This window comes from Nerophis lumbriciformis, linkage group LG25 (genome assembly GCF_033978685.3).
Source record: "Nerophis lumbriciformis linkage group LG25, RoL_Nlum_v2.1, whole genome shotgun sequence".
Classification (NCBI taxonomy): domain Eukaryota; kingdom Metazoa; phylum Chordata; class Actinopteri; order Syngnathiformes; family Syngnathidae; genus Nerophis; species Nerophis lumbriciformis.
In genome coordinates this window covers 25584247-25602291 of record NC_084572.2, presented here as the reverse complement: position 1 = coordinate 25602291, position 18045 = coordinate 25584247, and the positions used below count along the sequence as shown (strand labels likewise).

The 18045-nt window shown below is 38.0% G+C and overlaps 1 protein-coding gene across 7 annotated transcripts in view; it reads left to right on the top strand.

The window, feature by feature from the left end:
- Nucleotides 1-18045, top strand: part of LOC133621737 (protein sidekick-1-like) — a 782002-nt gene that overhangs the window by 603343 nt on the left and 160614 nt on the right. For all 7 annotated transcript variants that reach the window (XM_061984042.1, XM_061984041.1, XM_061984043.2 and 4 more), the window contains 2 exons: nt 5968-6108; nt 17302-17483. In XM_061984042.1, the coding sequence (XP_061840026.1) occupies nt 5968-6108; nt 17302-17483 (323 nt within the window). The remainder of the gene's footprint in view (nt 1-5967; nt 6109-17301; nt 17484-18045) is intronic.

The window sequence follows — 18045 nt, the reverse complement described above, 5'->3', positions numbered from 1 at the left end:
CAGTGCCGTAAAACAACTGGCCCATGCTATCCGTCCACCGTTAACTGGAGTGTGCATATATCCAGGCACACGGTCACAGACAGCTTCACACACAAGCGCAGCGCTAATAGCTCAGTAGCTTAGTGCATCAGTCAGAAGTAGGAGATGTTGCAAGTTCTAATCCACGCCAAGGAAAAGGCCATCGCTTGTAGCGGCGTGTGGTAAGCCGAGGGACAAATGCGACGTGGACACATACGGCTGAGCGGCTTACAGTAAAGCCACAGGCCGACGGGCTCGCGACGCGTCCGGGAGCGGTAATCGCTGGGCAGCCCGGGTCGGGTCAAGCCGGGCGGGGTCGAGTAGGACGTGGAGCGGGGCCAACGGGGGAGAACGAGGACGCCGGAGTCGAATGCGAGATGAAATAATTGAGGGCAGAGGATATGATGGACAAAAGGTGAAAGTTTGCAGATGGGACGGAGAAAAACAGGGGAGATCGGAGTGTGTGAGGAAATTGGAAAGAAGGTTTGAGGAGAAAGGTCAGGAAACGCTGCTAATAACGTTCAAACAACACTGCAGCCTCCAAAATCTGATTTCGACAAACATTTTTGGTGATTGGGCATCCATGGAAACCGGGACTTGCCATATACATATACTGCCAAGTCGGAATTTCAACTGGAAGGCCCTTCGAGGTGGGATATCCCACTCGGAAAGTCGAAGCGTTCTCACCAACCCCGAGTTCAGTTCAGTTCAGTTTCAGTTTATTTGGAACATGCATACAATACAATGTAATGCATCACATATGTCCAGTTGTTTCATTACAGCACGTCCGAAAAGGAGTAGGAAGAAGCTGAGCTTATTTTAATCCTACCCCTTTTCATACCATAGCAATTGTATCCTATTTCCTTGTTCTCTGTAACAGAACAGGGAATACATAAATAATAAACAAATAATATACCATAGTAAGTAAACAAATATTAAATACATAAATAATCTTTGTCTTAATTAAAAAAAAAAAAAAAGGTTCAAGATGTTCATCATTGATTTTTGTTCTGTGTACTTTGTGAACACTTGTAGTTTGAACCGTCTCTTAAACTGAATCATATTGCTGCTTTGTTTGATTTATTTGGTTAATCTTTTCCATAATTTAAATCCACATACAGATATGCTAAAGGTTTTAAGTGTTGTACGAGCATCCAAATGTTTTAAATTAGATTTTCCTCTAAGGTTATATTTCTCCTCTTTTGTTGAGAAGAATTGTTGTACATTCTTGGGTAGGAGGTTATAGTTTGCTTTGTACATCATTTTAGCTGTTTGCAAATGCACAAAATCGTTGAATTTCAATATTTGTGATTCAATAAATAAAGTGTTTGTATGTTCTCTATATCCATCATTATGTATTGTTCTAATTGATCTTTTTCGTAACACCATTAGTGAATGAAGCGCACATTTGTAGTTGTTTCCCCATTTTTCCACACAATAACTCAGAAATGGTAACACTAGTGAGCAGTAGAGAATATGAAGTGATTTTTGGTGCAGAACATGTTTGCTTTATTCATTATTGACGTGTTTCTTGCTACTTTATGTTGTATAGTATTTACATGAAATTTCAAATTAATTTTTTTTTAATCTATTGTTACACCCATAAATGTGTTTTCTTGGCTTCAAAGATGGCTACTCTGGATGTAAACAATGACATACGCTTCTGTGATATCCGTTATTAGCACTTTGGATTTGTTTTTGTCGCACAAAATCAGCAATGTACGACGTATCGTTGGATGTTTATACACGGTAACGTTACTCTAGTGCAGGGATTAGGGTTGCTTGGTATACCGGTACTAATAAAGTACCACAATACTAATTTATTGAAATCGGTACTATATTGCCTGTGAAAAGTACCGGTATCATTCTTTCATCTAAGTGCCGCTACGATGTTGAATGTGTCAAAATTCACACAAAAAGTGCATACAACCAATAACATTGTGGTGGGGAAGAATGGCAAAAAACAGAAATTCTACTGGTTAATAAAGAGGGTGCGTGAAGTACAATATGGAGGTATTTGGACTTCCAAATCAACGATGAAGGTGACGCTTTAAACAAGGAAGCGCCGCGCTTTAAGTGTGGCTTTAAAACATGCCTTGCCAAATGTAGCGATCAGTATTGCCACCTTTGCTTCAAACTTAGGTAATCATTTAAATAATAAGCATTCAGATCTGCACAAGGAGTTACAAAGAGTGACAGGTAATAATGTAGTTGTTGCACCTGTCCTGCTGTTTGGCTCCGGTGCAGACGGCATATATATATATATATATATATATATATATATATATATATATATATATATATATATATATATATATATATATATATATATATATATATATATATATAAATATTGATATAGATATATATATAAATATTGATATAGATATATCAATTCGATTTTCGAATGAATCGCGATTCTTAATCAATTAAAAAAATTAAACATTGATTTTAAAAAAAAAAAAATATATATATATATATATATATATATATATTTATTTATATATATGTATACGTATATATATGTCTATAATTTGATTTTCGAATTGATTGCGATTCTTATTTGCAACAATTATTAATCGATTCAAAGAAATCAAAAATCTATTTAAAAATATAAATATTAAAAAGAATGAATCAAGTATATTAGTATTAAGTGTTATTAACAAAAGGATGAGAAGTGTGAAACAGGAAAGTCATCTTAATTTGCAATATCTTTCTACAAAAAGGCTCTTTTGTTGTTCCCTGCCAGCTGAATGAAACACAAACGTGCGTCTGCACTTTGAAAGCGCCAGTGTCAGCTCAAATAGTCTCAGGGGATGATGGCTAAAAGTACTTCCATCATCAGTATCAGCTGCAGTGATTGCTGGAAATATGTGAACAATACTGAACAAACAAATGCATTCCATGACATTGTAAGGCTGTGACAGGAGAACAGAAAATAGGGGGAAAAAATGTTGTTCAAGTGGCGAGTCAATCTGTAATAAATTGCATTAGTCTGCACTTGTACATTTAGTCATACAGTATGTCTGTGCACTCAAAAGTCTCACGATAATAATTAAGGAATGGAATTATCCATCAGAGAATTTGTGAAAATTCAGTCAGGGCTGCAATTAACAACTATTTTGATAGTCGACTAGCCATCGATTATTTTAACGATTAGTCAACTAATCGGATTATGAAGAGTACAGTTATTCAGTAGGGTTTTTCCAATCAACGCCAGGCCACTTGGATGACATTGTATGTATTTTTAATCTCCGGCTGACAAGTGGCTAGAAGATAACGTGTCTCCGTGCACAGTTAAACATTACATTACAGCAAATACATTTAGTTTTTTTAGTATCAAGTAATAATAACATTGGAGCAGAAGGCTAAACATGTTACACAGAGAGAGCAAGCCAGTAGCAGATTTCCTAATAGCTAAGCTAACCACTAAATTAGCTCTAAACAACAGAAGAAAATAAGTGCTATTCTGTCAACAACTTATGGGTTTTATTTGTTAAATGTTTAAAAAATTAAGAAATAATTTCTTGGGCACAGGAAGATTTAAGATGTAAATGGTAATAAGGTATTTTTTTTAAATTTTGTTTAGTTATTGTGTATTATTGATTTTGTTTTGATCAAACAATGTTATGTAATAAAATAAAATAAGGAACTACTTTAAATATTGTGTTAATATTGTTTAACTGTCAATAGCACTCACCATTGATTAATTTAAAAATGTACAGTTACAATAATACATCGGTACGTGTATTGGTATCGTCCGATCTCACCAATGTATGATGACAATCAGCAGCATGAAACCATGATCGGAACATCCCATACAATAACTTTATTAAACGTTTGTTCATTTAAAAGCAAAGGACAATCAAAGTACCATAAAAACAAAGTATCAATGTGTATGTAAACAGAGGACAGTTAAAATAGCAGCAATAATTACTTCCTCAAAAAGAAAAGATCATTTGGGGATGATGATGATGTTCAGAAAGATGCACACAGGTATATAGACAACGTTTAACCGGCGAACTTTGGCTAAAATTATAGTCGTGTCCATTTTACACACGGCTTTGTCTCTCATAAGTGTTTTATATCGGTTCATATTTATTCATATTTTTATCACCAAAAATAAGGACCAGGAGAAAAATGTACACACAAAAAATATATATATACTGTATATTAGTAGATTATTATTATTGTTTAATGTGAGCTGCCTCTGATTATAATCCCCTCAACTATTAAGGCATAAAGTAAAGGAAATGTCAACCAAGTACCACTAATGAAAAACACTCAATCACTGTAAACAAAATTTTAAACCAGTAACAACTAAAGTAAGGAATACGTAAGAAATGCCTAATAAAGTGTAACAAAATAGTGCAAAGTGTGAAAATGTAAACATAGAGAAACTTGAGAAGAACTATGTTCTGCAGGTTTAATCCCAGGAAGTTACAGCTGTGCTCTAAAGGGTGAGCTCGGCTAATAAGGTGGTGATAGGAGAAATGTATATCTACCAGTAACTACATTTGCCAAGAATAGTGCAAGCAGCTGAAGCTACATATTGTACTAACACATGGCCAAGTAACATACACCTCTCGGAGCCAAGAAGACTGTGCCATTTAAGCCGTGCCATATATGGTCAAAAGGTATGCCTGACAAGTTGACAACGTAGTGCTTCAAGTCCAATTTGGGGCACACATCAAGTCAAGTCTGATGGCCACCTGTTCCCCCAGTGACTGCAGTGTAGAAGGGTGCCAGTAACAGACAGCCATGTCTGTCTTACCATATCCTTGCGTACTTGCAATGAATCTTTAATATCTAGCAATGTAAAGGCAGGAATGCTCCAACCTCGATTTAATTGTATGGTAACTCCTCCATATTGTATTTGTGGTGTCCTGGTATTATCCACTATCAGGTGGTGTGGTATTACCGGTCTTTTCGGAGGGGAACGCCTTGCATAATTTACAGACCGCACTGGTCTGACGATGGTCCATTTAAAAAAATAAATCTTAAAAAAAAAGACTTTTCCTGTTTTATACACAATTTCTTCATTTTTAGTTTCTCTTCTCACTGCATGCAAAGGATCAGAGACAACAAGATGCTGCAACAGTTGATACTGTTACTTGATTGGCTGTTAGCGTATCACTCTCAGGAAGCGTTTTATCGAACACTTTCTTTTTTTATTGATATCGATTACTTGTCTATCGCCATATATATTGATATTGTTTTATCGCCCATCCCTACACTAGAATAAATAAAATGTTCACGTACCGTCCAAAAAAATCAATACGGCTGCTAACTAGCGTTTATTGGCCATTATAGTTTTGGTTTCCCTTGAGTGGTTGCTATGGACAACAACATATATGCAATTATTATGAATTAATTTTGGACAGCACAGTGGAACAGGGGTTAGTGCATGTGCCTCACAATACGAAGGTCCTGAGTAGTCCTGAGTTCAATCCCGGGCTCGGGATCTTTCTGTGTGGAGTTTGCATGTTCTCCCCGTGACTGCGTAGGTTCCCTCCGGGTACTCCGGCTTCCTCCCACCTCCAAAGACATGCACCTGGGGATAGGTTGATTGGCAACACTAAATTGGCCCTAGTGTGTGAATGTGAGTGTGAATGTTGTCTGTCTATCTGTGTTGGCCCTGTGATGAGATGGCGACTTGTAGAAAATGGATGGATGGATGGATGAATTAATTTTAAAGCCATCGAGGCGACACTGAGTGCAGTACTTGTCTGCTCCAGCACTGTTGATTCTCAACTAGTAGGCTGTCTAATTACGTGGTCATGGCAACAGCTAAGGTGGTCCTCCACTACGAGTCCATTGATCCACTACACACTGGCATGGAAACGGGATTAAACATTCGGAAAGTGAATACTGATAGAAAGTAAATTGCTATACAATTTGTGAATATTCATCTGTAATTGAACATGTGTTCCACTCTCTTTCTTCCAGGCTGATGCTGAGAGAGGAGGCCCCGAGTGCTCCTCCCAAGAATATTGTGGCCAGCGGTCGGACGAACCAGTCCATCATGGTCCAGTGGCAGCCCCCTCCAGAACCACAGCTCAATGGAGTCCTCAGAGGATACATGCTTAGGTACTGTACACATTCACTCACACTAGCGCTTGCTTTAATTGTGTGAACGCTCCAAAGCATTCACACATATGGTTTTCTACACCAAAATTCATCTATTTATTGTTATCATTCAACAACTTCTTCTTCTCCAGATTTTGGCGCACTCTAACTTCCACATTTTTCACCCGATTCAAACCGTTCCAACTTCAAACTGTTCAGCCTATTCGGGAATTGCGGGCTTTCCTCTGACAAATTCCAAAAATTCCCAGATTTCCCAGAATTCCAGGTTTTCCGGGACATTTTTCCCATTCAAAATGAATTGGCCATTTTTCAAACTTCCACCATTTCCACATTTTTCAACCAATTCAAACCATTCCACCTTCAACACATTCCACCATTCTGGAAATTCAAACTACCCTTTTTCCAAGTTCAAAAAAATTCCAGGATTTTCCATAATTCCTGGTTTTCCAAAGCCCTATTTCCACCCTTTTTTCTGGCGACGACTCCTCCTACATTTTTCAACCTACTTCAACCGTTCCACCGTCAAATCATTCCTTTTAATCAGGACAAAAAACGAAGTTGTTTTTTGAACTGGAAAAATTCCTGTTTTTCCTGTTTTTCCAGGAATTCTGTAATACCATTTTTCAACATGTTACTACTTCAACATTTCTCGACCGATTTGAAAAATTTCAACACCAACCATTTCAACTCATTCAGACCATTCAAGTTTTTTACCATTAAAAAAAAAAAAAAAATTCCCGCTTTTCCTGAAATTCCCAATTTTCTGGGAATTTCCCATTTAAATCAATGGGACATTCTTCAAAGTACCACAATCCCCACATTTTTCATCTGATTCAAACTGTTCCAACTTCAAAATATTCAGCCTGTTCAGGAATTGTGTGATCTACTTCAACAATTCTAAAAAAAATTCCAGGATTTCAGTTCAACTTCAGCATTGGAGCATTCACACGTAATTCCTTCAGGAATTGCCTCATCTAGTTAATAAATGAAATAAAACACTTTCAAAGAAGTATTACGATTGTTTACCAGCGACCCGTCTTTGAACCCCGCATTCACTGCATGGCCTGTCGCATATGATAAAACATTGCGTTGTGGCTTTACAGTATTCATTTTTAAAGCAAATCTCTTGTTTATGGAAGCCACTATATCAGAAGTGGAAGCTAACAGTGAATCTACACAAATCTATTATTCATGATCACATTCCAGCAAAACATGTTGCCGTCACCCCCATCCCCCAAAAAGTGGTCTTATAACAGAGGAATGTGATGTATTAAACCATAGACACATATTTCTGTGTTCTCAAGCAGGGCTATGTCATACTGCACAATGACAATGCAATAACAGTGAATGTTATTCGCACTATGCATTTATTCAGCGCCTACGCCATTCAACTATAACATTTTATCTAGCCGATATAATGCCTCTGCCATACACACTAAATCAAACACTCGTACTCTTTCTTGGTCTTTGTGCATATGGCTTCATACAAATTCATTTCTATTCGCCTCCTACACAGTTTTAAATATTCTCATTTTGTATTTGCATACAGTGTTATTATGTGCTACATTTAATGAAATGTATTGGCGAGGTAAAATCACACTTGTTTTGCAGAAAAACACCATTATTTTTATCACTAGCTTCTACACAATATACGTATCCTCCTGTTTTTGGTATATTTATTTTGCCAGAATTACAACCTTGTGAAAAAAAAAAGAACATTGTTATACAAAAACACTAATGTCTGCTGTAGAGGATGCAGTTTCTCAGAAGGTTATAGAGAGCATCTCAAAGGTGAGCCCACATATAAACCAGGACTATCAATCCTTCACGAGTTCCAGTATTTACACAAACGGATTTTGTAAATACCTTAATTGTTTCCAAACGGTGCCTGCAACACGGCAGTAAAACAGCTGATCAAACAAAACAGAAGTCATCGTCATGGACCCACTAGCTGCGGAAGTTAGCTCTCCAATCAGCTATACTGACTCAATTACTACGTTGGCCCGAAACAGATTTTTTTAAGATTGGGATTTTGCTACAGCTGACTGTTTTCACTGGCAAGTAAAATGTGATTTTTATTCAGACTCCAGTGTAAACACGCACAGGTCCCAATGTGGCCCCAATGTGGCGTCGACGTCACTTGTATGCGCACTTCGATAAAGTAAAAACAAAGGAAGTTGACCGGGAGGAAATCGCTTTTACTACAAAATAAAAGAAAAGTCCCGAAACCTTAAAAATTTGTGTTTTTTTAACGCGACAGTAAATGAAAGTAGTATAATGTATGAATGGATGTCTATAGTGTAATATATTTGGGAGAGTTGTACTCTTTTTATGGCTGTTAAGTAGAGAAGACACGGACATCAGCATGGATCTGCGGGAGCTTTATTTTTCAACTCACATGTAAGCAAATGCGCCACAGCGTCAATTCCGGTCTTCCGTCAATTGCTATTTCTTCAGAATCAAAATATATATTCATATATTACATATGGCCTATTATTTGCGCAGTATCGACAAATGATTTATTCGAAAATTTGGTCGTGATGAAATATCCATTTCCGCTGGTGACTGCGTCTTTCCGGCGCACACGAGTGACCTAGCTCGCCCAACCAAAGCTGACGAAACAATCACATTCAGGACGCTTTGCGTTTGGACTGAAGTCACTTTAGAAAAACATCAGGTTTCAATCGGATTCAGTACTACCTCCTGATGTGGCCTGAATCTTATGCCAAAAGATCAGATTTGAAGCACTTTGAAGCGTTTAGACTGACAAAAAAACAAAACAGATCTGTGTCACTTGAGGGCCAAAAAATCTGATTTGGTGTGCAGTGTAAACGGGTCCAATAACTCCACGATGACGTTTTGGGGAATTTACTGAGGAATTTCGGAAAGTGAATCAATACAAAAAGAATGCCATTGTAAGTTAATAATATTAACACAGACACTCGTAAACATGTTAGCATATTAGCTAATGCTAACGACGCTAGTACGTATAAATATGCATGAAAACACTACCGGACATCACACATGGGACGGTTTAGTAAGTATGAATCGTTTTAGTTGTATTGTAAATCTTACAAATGTTGCTTGTTAGGGGTGTGGGAAAAAATCGATTCGAATTCAAATTGCCATTCTCACGTTGTACGATTCAGTATCGATTCTCATTTTTCAAAAATCGATTTTTTATTTTATTTATTTTTTTTTTTTAATTAATCAATCCAACAAAACAATATTATCAACAACAGTATCAATATTAGTAATAATTTAAACATATCAGGGATTAAAAATCCCTCATTGACATTATCATAAGACTTTTATAAAAAATAAATAAAATAAAAATGAACAATAGTGTCACAGTGGCTTACACTTGCATCGCATCTCATAAGCTTGACAACACACTGTGTCCAATATTTTCACAAAGATAAAGTAAGTCATATTTTTGGTTCATTTAATAGTTAAAACAAATTTACATTATTGCAATCAGTTGATAAAACATTGTCCTTTACAATTATAAAAGCTTTTTACAAAAATCTACTCCTCTGCTTGCATGTCAGCAGACTGGTGTAGATCCTAATGAAATCCTATGAATTGAATGAATAGAGAATTGTTTTGAATCGGAAAAAGTTTTTGAATCAAGAATCGCCTTGAATCGAAAAAATCGATTTATAATCAAATCGTGACCCCAAGAATCGATATAGAATCGAATCGTGGGACACCCAAAGATTCGCAGCCCTATTGCTTGTAGTGATAAATGAAAAATTCATACGAGTAGAAACGCTATGGGCGACTAGAAGGTGAAACGGCACTTGTACTTCTGGTTCAAAGTACTAAACGGAAGGAGTAAATCAATAAAATCTACTTTTAACTTGTCGGTTAGTGCAGTGGAAGGGATGGGATAAGGGGAAGTGTTGACAATGCTGTCACACATTACTTGTCCATTGCTTTCTTTGGACTCAAAAAGACTTAGCAAAAGTATAAAAATGCTGGCTACAAAACACCTAAAAAGCACACAAAGTACCACCAGACATATAACTCCGGCCAATGAGCAATTTTCACTCAACATGATTAGTAATTGTGGAAAAATATAGAAACTTATAAAATAAATATGTTCTGTTAAACCGCTAATGGTAACATAAGCTAGCCAGTATTATTCTTGTTATATTTCTTGCTTCGAAAATGTAACTTTGAGAAAGTTGCAAACTTTAAATTAATTAATTAATTTAAATTAATCTACAACAACCCTGCGATTAATCTAAGTAAATGTTTGAATGTTTGAATGTTTCGGTCATAACCCGGGTTATGACCGAAAGGACAAGATCACGGGTACAAGCGGCCGAAATGAGTTTCCTCCGCCGGGTGGAAGGGCTCTCCCTTAGAGATAGGGTGAGAAGCTCTGTCATCCGCGGGGAGCTCAAAGTAAAGCCGCTGCTCCTCCACATCGAGAGGAGCCAGATGAGGTGGTTCGGGCATCTGGTCAGGATGCCACCCGATCGCCTCCCTCGGGAGGTGTTTAGGGCACGTCCGACCGGTAGGAGGCCACGGGGAAGACCCAGGACACGTTGGGAAGACTATGTCTCCCGGCTGGCCTGGGAACGCCTCAGGATCCCCCGGGAAGAGCTGGACGAAGTGGCTGGGTAGAGGGAAGTCTGGGCTTCCCTGCTTAGGCTGCTGCCCCCGCAACCCGACCTCGGATAAGCGGAAGAAGATGGATGGATGGATGGATGTTTGAATGTTTCACAGAGCTAATACAGTTTAACCTCGATTTATAAACTTGAACAGAGGTCGTAAATAGAAATGTTTGTATAATGAAGCAAATTTCTCTGTAAGAAATAATGTAAATATGAAATATGGGTTTCAACCTCGACAAAAGTGAAGGTTTGTACGCTTTGAACACAATATAAAGTGTGATACAGAACATACCAAGAGGGAGATGTATCAATTATCTTTTTCTTAACAAGCCAAAACGACGACGACAAGCCCAACTGTCCTATTTGTACTGCTTTGCCAGCACGCACACACACATACACAGGTTCCTTTGATGCCCTCACAAACAATCAGAAATCACTAAAATCCTTAACTTTAACAACTATGTTGCTACAATAATGAACATTTAAAAAAGTAAAATCCACTTTAATATTGTCTGACGAGAGGAGAGAAAGGAGAAGGGAGGGGAGAGGGAGGAGGGGCCGTGTGTGTGCTCCTAGAAGAGACGCCACTAAACGAGAGGTTGCATCTTCTCTTCCGCTGTAATAAAAAGTCTGCTTTGGCAGAAAATTAAAAACTGGGTATGCTGTGGTACAAAGCCCGCTTCGTCAATCTCTTCAATACGAGTTAGCACAAAATGGCTGCCAGCGAGACACAAAATGAATGAAGGAAGTGTTCTTACACAGAGACAAATGTGGCTCACTCCAGTTCGTATATCGAACAATTTTGCAAAACGAGAGGTTTGTAAATCCATGTTCCATTGTATTGAATAAATATAAAACATAAATAAATACAATTCAATTAACAAAGCAATTAAGCAATAAGGTATATTGTTGCTAATATAATATACTGTACATCATTCAGGCTTTTAGGCCATCAGTGTGCAGCCAGCAGGTTTGATCAGGAATGTAAATAATGGCTGGTTGTGTAAGATGTCACATCAGATACATGCATCTTCTCTTGGTCCGCTGGCCTCCTCTCTAATATCTCCTTATCATGTGTCAGATGGTTTGCAATCAAAGTGCCCTCAGCTGCCTTTTGCACATTTGCATATAATTGCCGCTCAAGCAAAGAGCTTTTTATCCTTATTCGCGGTGTAATCTGCTCCCACACGAATCAAAGCGCGAACTCCCCCCAGGCTCATTTCTGCTTCACAGGACAGGCTCTCCCACCTTCTCCTGCCCTCACAACTTTCTTCCTATTGTACCGGCGTGTCACTCCTCGCTGCCCGCTTACTCCTCCGCTCTATCTCTCTTTTCTCCTGTGCCTCACCCTCGCTCCACCTTGCGATCGCTGTGTCACGGCGTTTATCTTCCTGCCTCCAGGAAAACATACTGTTCTCCTCCAGTGCCCCCTCCTCGCTGGATGCGTCAGGGTTTGACTGCAAGAGTGTGTGTGTGTGTGTCATAGAATGTCCACTGGAGCGCTGAGTCAGCCGCTCAGATGCAGGACAATCTTCGAGATGATATAGAAGATGCTGACTCTCAGCTGCGGCAGATCAGAGCTGTGTGATAGCAAAGTGCTAACATGCAGCTTGCAGACTTTTCCAATGCAGACTTTTGCTGGATTCTAGACAATTGCTGGAAATGACTTTTGTGCACAGAAGACAATTTATGACAATAATACCTAGTATATTACAGTTAATTTGTCGTCATGTACACTATCAGGATGCATGAACATATAAACATATTAAGTAATGCAGGGGATCTTTTACCTCTGGGTCAAACTTTTCCACTCAAATATTAACACTGAATTAGTTATCTTACCTTGGTTTTAGTCATATTTACCGTATTTTTCAGAGTATAAGTCGCTCTGGAGTATAAGTCGCACCGGCCGAAAATGCACAATAAAGAAGGGGGAAAACATATATAAGTTGCACTGGAGTATAAGTCGCATTTTTGGGGGACATTTATTTGATAAAACCCAACACCAGGAATAGACATTTGAAAGGCAATTTAAAATAAATAAAGAATAGTGAACAACGGGCTGAATAGGTGTACGTTATATGAGGCATAAATAACCAACTGAGAACGTGCCTGGTATGTTAACGTAACATATTATGGTAAGAGTCATTCAAATAACTATAACATATAGAACATGCTATACGTTTACCAAACAATCTGTCACTCCTAATTCGATGAAATCTTATACGTCTAGTCTCTTACGTGAATGAGCTAAATAATATTATTTAATATTTTACGGTAATGTGTTAATAATTTCACACATAAGTCGCTCCTGAGTATAAGTCGCACCCCCGGCCAAACTATGATAAAAACTGCGACTTATAGTCCGAAAAATACAGTAACAACAGAAAATTTTGATGGGCCTGCTATCTGTGCCCTGGACCTCTGGCCGCAGGTCACCGGAAGCCACCGTACTTATTGAATGGTGCTGAGTGTTTGAATGCGTGAGTTTTAGGTGTAACTGTACAAAATGAGCCACAGAGGTAGCACAAACAGTAGCATGTTTACATAAAAATGCTAATGATAGCATGATAACAGTCAGCATGTTTCATATACCAAGTGATATGACTCAAAGGTGTATGGTTGCGGAAATACAAAAAAAAGTGTAAAATTAGATGAAAAAGTTAGCAAGATTAAGTTAGCTTGCTAGCATGCTATTGTTTGCATGTAACAAATGTCACATGCCAAGTTATACGACTGCGGTGTAAACGGTTGCAAAACTGGCTCAAAAAGTTAGCATGCTTCTGTTAGCATGCTAGTAAGCTATGGTGAGCATGCTAACAGTTAGCTTGTGTCACATACCAAGTTATATGGCTGGGGAATTAGAGTAGAAGGTGTAAAAATAGCTTTAAAAGTTAGCACTTTAACGTTAGCACGCTAACAGTTAACAAGCGTCACATACCAAGTTATATGATTGTAGGGTAAATGGTTGCAAAATTAACTCAAAAAGCTAGCATCTAACTTACTTACAGTTTACAACAGTGGTTCTTTACCTGGGTTCGATCGAACCCTAGGGGTTCGGTGAGTTGGGCTCAGGGGTTCGGCGGAGGTCAAAACACACCCGACTCATCGTGTAAATAAAAACTTTTTCCTATCGGCGTATTACGGATACGGCAACAGCTGACTGGCTTGCAGGTGTGTAATTTGTTGTGAGTTTATGCACTGTTGGTTTTGTTCTTTGAACAAGGTGATGTTCATGCACGGTTCATTTTGTGCACCAGTAAAAAACATGGTATGGGGAACATATTCATCATTAATTTGTTGCTTATTAACATGCAAATTAGTAACATATTGGCTCTTAACTAGTCATTATTAAGTATTATTCAGCATGGCCTTGTTATAACCCTAACCCTCTAACCCTGGCCCTAACCAAATAACCCTAACCCTAACCAAATAACTCTAAATGAAATCTTTGTTACTTAGAATATGTTCCCCATACTAAAGTGTTACCAAAAACATATAACTTTGTCTTGAATTTGAAAAAAACCCAAAACAATTTATTTTTCACTAAAGAAGGGTTCGGTGAATGCGCATATGAAACTGGTGGGGTTCGGTACCTCCAACAAGGTTAAGAACCACTGGTTTACAACCTTGTCATATGATATTAACCATGTATTAATCACAAAGATTATTTATTTAACACATAAACCTTAAGCTTATGGTAGGCTGATTAGAAAAATAAACACCAACCAAATACACTGCATAAAAAGGGACTCATAAATAACTGACGAAAAATAAGTAAAAAAGTTTTGCTAAAATAAATAAACACAATTAATAATGAATATGTTTCTTAAGTATCCATGAAATTAAAGTGCAAATGAAAATACAGCCTCACCATTTTAGTCATATTTTTTTGGGGCCGAAGAAACTTCTCTGTCTTTTCTCTCTTTCTGTTTGTTTGATTTTGCCATTACTGCCACACGTGGTGGAAAAATACATTACAACTGAGTACCTACTCAGTGGCCTAGTGGTTAGAGTGTCCGCCCTGAGATCGGTAGGTTGTGAGTTCAAACCCCGGCCGAGTCATACCAAAGACTATAAAAATGGGACCCATTACCTCCCTGCTTGGCACTCAGCATCAAGGGTTGGAATTGGGGGTTAAATCACCAAAATGATTCCCGGGCGCAGCCACCGCTGCTGCCCACTGCTCCCCTCACCTCCCAGGGGGTGATCAAGGGTGATGGGTCAAATGCAGAGAATAATCTCGCCACACCTAGTGTGTGTGTGACAATCATTGGTACTTTAACTTTAACTTTACTGCGGCCCATACAGGCCACAGCTGAGAAACACATATTTTTTGGCGGCCCTCTGAGGGGTGCTCGCGGCCCAACAATGGCCCCCCCTTGTCAAATAATATGAAACCATGTGTTAATCACAAAAAAGATAATTTTTACATAAAACGTATAATAATGAAAGTTCTTATAATAATAATATGTTTCCTAAATAAACTGTCAATGAAAATAAAGTGCAAAAGAAAATACAGCTTCACCACTTTAGTCATATTTTTTGCGCTTAAGGAACTTTTCTATGACTTTAGCTCCAAACTTCCTCTTGTTTGTTTGATATTGTCATTACTGCCACAAGTGGTGGAAAAGTGTATTACACCTGAGTGCCGCTGTGGCCTATACAGACCACATCTGAAAACATGTTTTTTTTGGCGGCCCTCTTGAGGGTGCTCGCAGCCTAACAATAGCCGATGGTTAAGAAACACTGATATAAAGTACTTTAATCCTACTGTATGGCAGGCAGAGGTGGGTAGAGTATACACAAATTGTACTTCAGTCAGAGTAACGTTACTTTAGAATATTATATGACTTAAGTTATAGTAATAAGTTGTCCTCCACATAATTACTTGAGAGTAAGGGTAAATATTCACTTAAAACAATACTCAAGCACTGAGTTACTGGTGAGTAACTTCTGAATTATTGTTAATGGTGTGCGAGAGACTCCACTACAGAATGCACTGTACTACAAAATATATATATTTTACAGTCACCAATGTTGGCATATGCACAGCTACAACATAAAAAAAACATCTACAACTTACCACAGCATGTTTGTCTAGTTGGAAGTGGAATTTGTGTAGGTTGTAATGTGAACATTTCACAGATAATACCAATGTTATTTGTCATAATTTGTAAGTTAAACATTGAAGCGTTATGATGTCACGTCTCTTTTTACAATGTGTAGTTTGGATGCGGTCATGTGACTGCCAGGCTCCGTTTGATTGGTGAGATCGAGTCAAACGTCACTAGTGCTTACGCTGCATACAGAGTTATGCTGGAAGAAGTCTCTCTAACGAGCGAAACTAATGTGTCTTTGCAAGCAGTAATCAATAGAATATAAATAAATATAATGATGATATGAATAAATGTAGCGATTGGAATTAAACTCATTGTAATCTAGTAAAAGTAGTGTTTCTTCTTCACTAAGATACTCAAGTAAAAAGTATGTTGCATTAAAACTAAGATGACGAGTAAAGTTTATCCAAAATGTTCTTACTGTAAGTAGATGTAACAAAGTAAATGTAGTGTGTTATTACCCACTTCTGATGGCAAATGTAAAGTACGTATTCATTTTTAAAAATACATTTTAAAAAAAACCCATTTTTTAAAGCCATTTCCACACTTACTTATGTGTAAACGAGTAGCCATGAGGAGCTGTTTCAATCTGTAAACTTTTTTGAAAAGGTGTTATTATATTTTATATACCAAACAATATATTGCGAGAATCAGTTTGAATTGAATTGTCATCGCAAGAATCGTAATCAAAGTGAACCGTGAGTTATTTTAAGATTCACATCACTAATAGGTATCTTTAACTGAGGTCATTTATTATCAAATCAAATCATTTATTATCAAATCAAATCAAACTTTATATTTTCATACACAGGCAAGTGGCAAACACAAAGTGATGTACAAAAAAAATTATCACTATAATTAGCATTATAGAAAATAAACAAAGCCAAAACAAAACATGGCATGGCACTGAGGTCTTAAGGAAAAATGCCACCTTTGAGGCGTTCACACTGGGGAATAACTAAAGTTAACGCCATCTAAAAATAGTATAAAACGCATGATAAAATATATGTAAAAATAACAAATTATATAAATATTACATTAATAAGTTTATAAAAACATAACATTGAGATAATAAAAGTAGTAATATTAATAATCAAAATAGAAATACCACCTCACCGTGGGTCTTTGTTCTGGTATTTGGTAGAACTAAAAGGCCAGTGCCAGAGGACCTCAGGATCCGTGAGGGTCGATATAGTAAAAGCAGGTCAGATAGATAAGAAGGTGCAAGGCCATTAAGACATTTAAAAACTAATAATAGACATTTTAAAATGGACCCTGAAGCGGACGGTGAGCCAATGCAGCAACTTTAAAACTGGTGTAATGTGCTCCCGCCCTCTGGTCCCCGTCAGGACGCATGCAGCTAGGTTCTGTGATAATTGTAGACTTCAGAGACCAAGCCATTACAATAATCTCCGTGTGCTAACATACATACTTGTATGTTTTTTTAGGTACCGACTGGCAGGACTTCCAGGCGACTACCAAGAGAAAAACATCAGCAGCCCGGAGACCAACTACTGTTTGCTGAAGGACCTGATCATATGGACACAGTACCAAATCCAGGTGGCCGCCTACACCGGAGCCGGCCTGGGCGTCTACAGCAGCCCCGTCACTGAATACACCCTGCAAGGAGGTGAGAACACAATGCAGATGCACATTGAGTTTTATCATCATCGGCCCATTTACAGGAAGTGTAATTATCAGCGTCCATTGTACAGCACCTTTAGCCAGCAAGCATCAGTATTTACTTATTGGACTCTATTCTCTTGTTTGCGCTTAAGTGGGTTTTTTACACGCTTAAATTTACACACGTTTTTTTCACTTAGTCGTATTCTCCTATCCAGCCCCCAGAAACGCCAACCCTGCGTAAATTAGGCAAAAGTGCTTAAGTCTGGAATGAGGCAGACTTTGTAATGACACCTTTTCTTGGGTTCTGTGAAAATCATGGAACATGGAGTTTTGCTGTGTTTCAAATAACAGTTTGAATTTAAAAAGGCCATATTCATCTAGGCAGTGTTTGTCGCCATGGCGATATAGCGCCTCTTCTTCCTGGCTGGACGTAACTCCAAAGATTAAACTTTGTTTACTTGTTAAAATCACCACCCTGATGTCATTTGGAGAATTCTTTTGAGTCCAAATGTTTGTGATGCGTCAGGATAGGCTTAGGCAGCTGTTCTTGTGTTTGTGCTTACGAG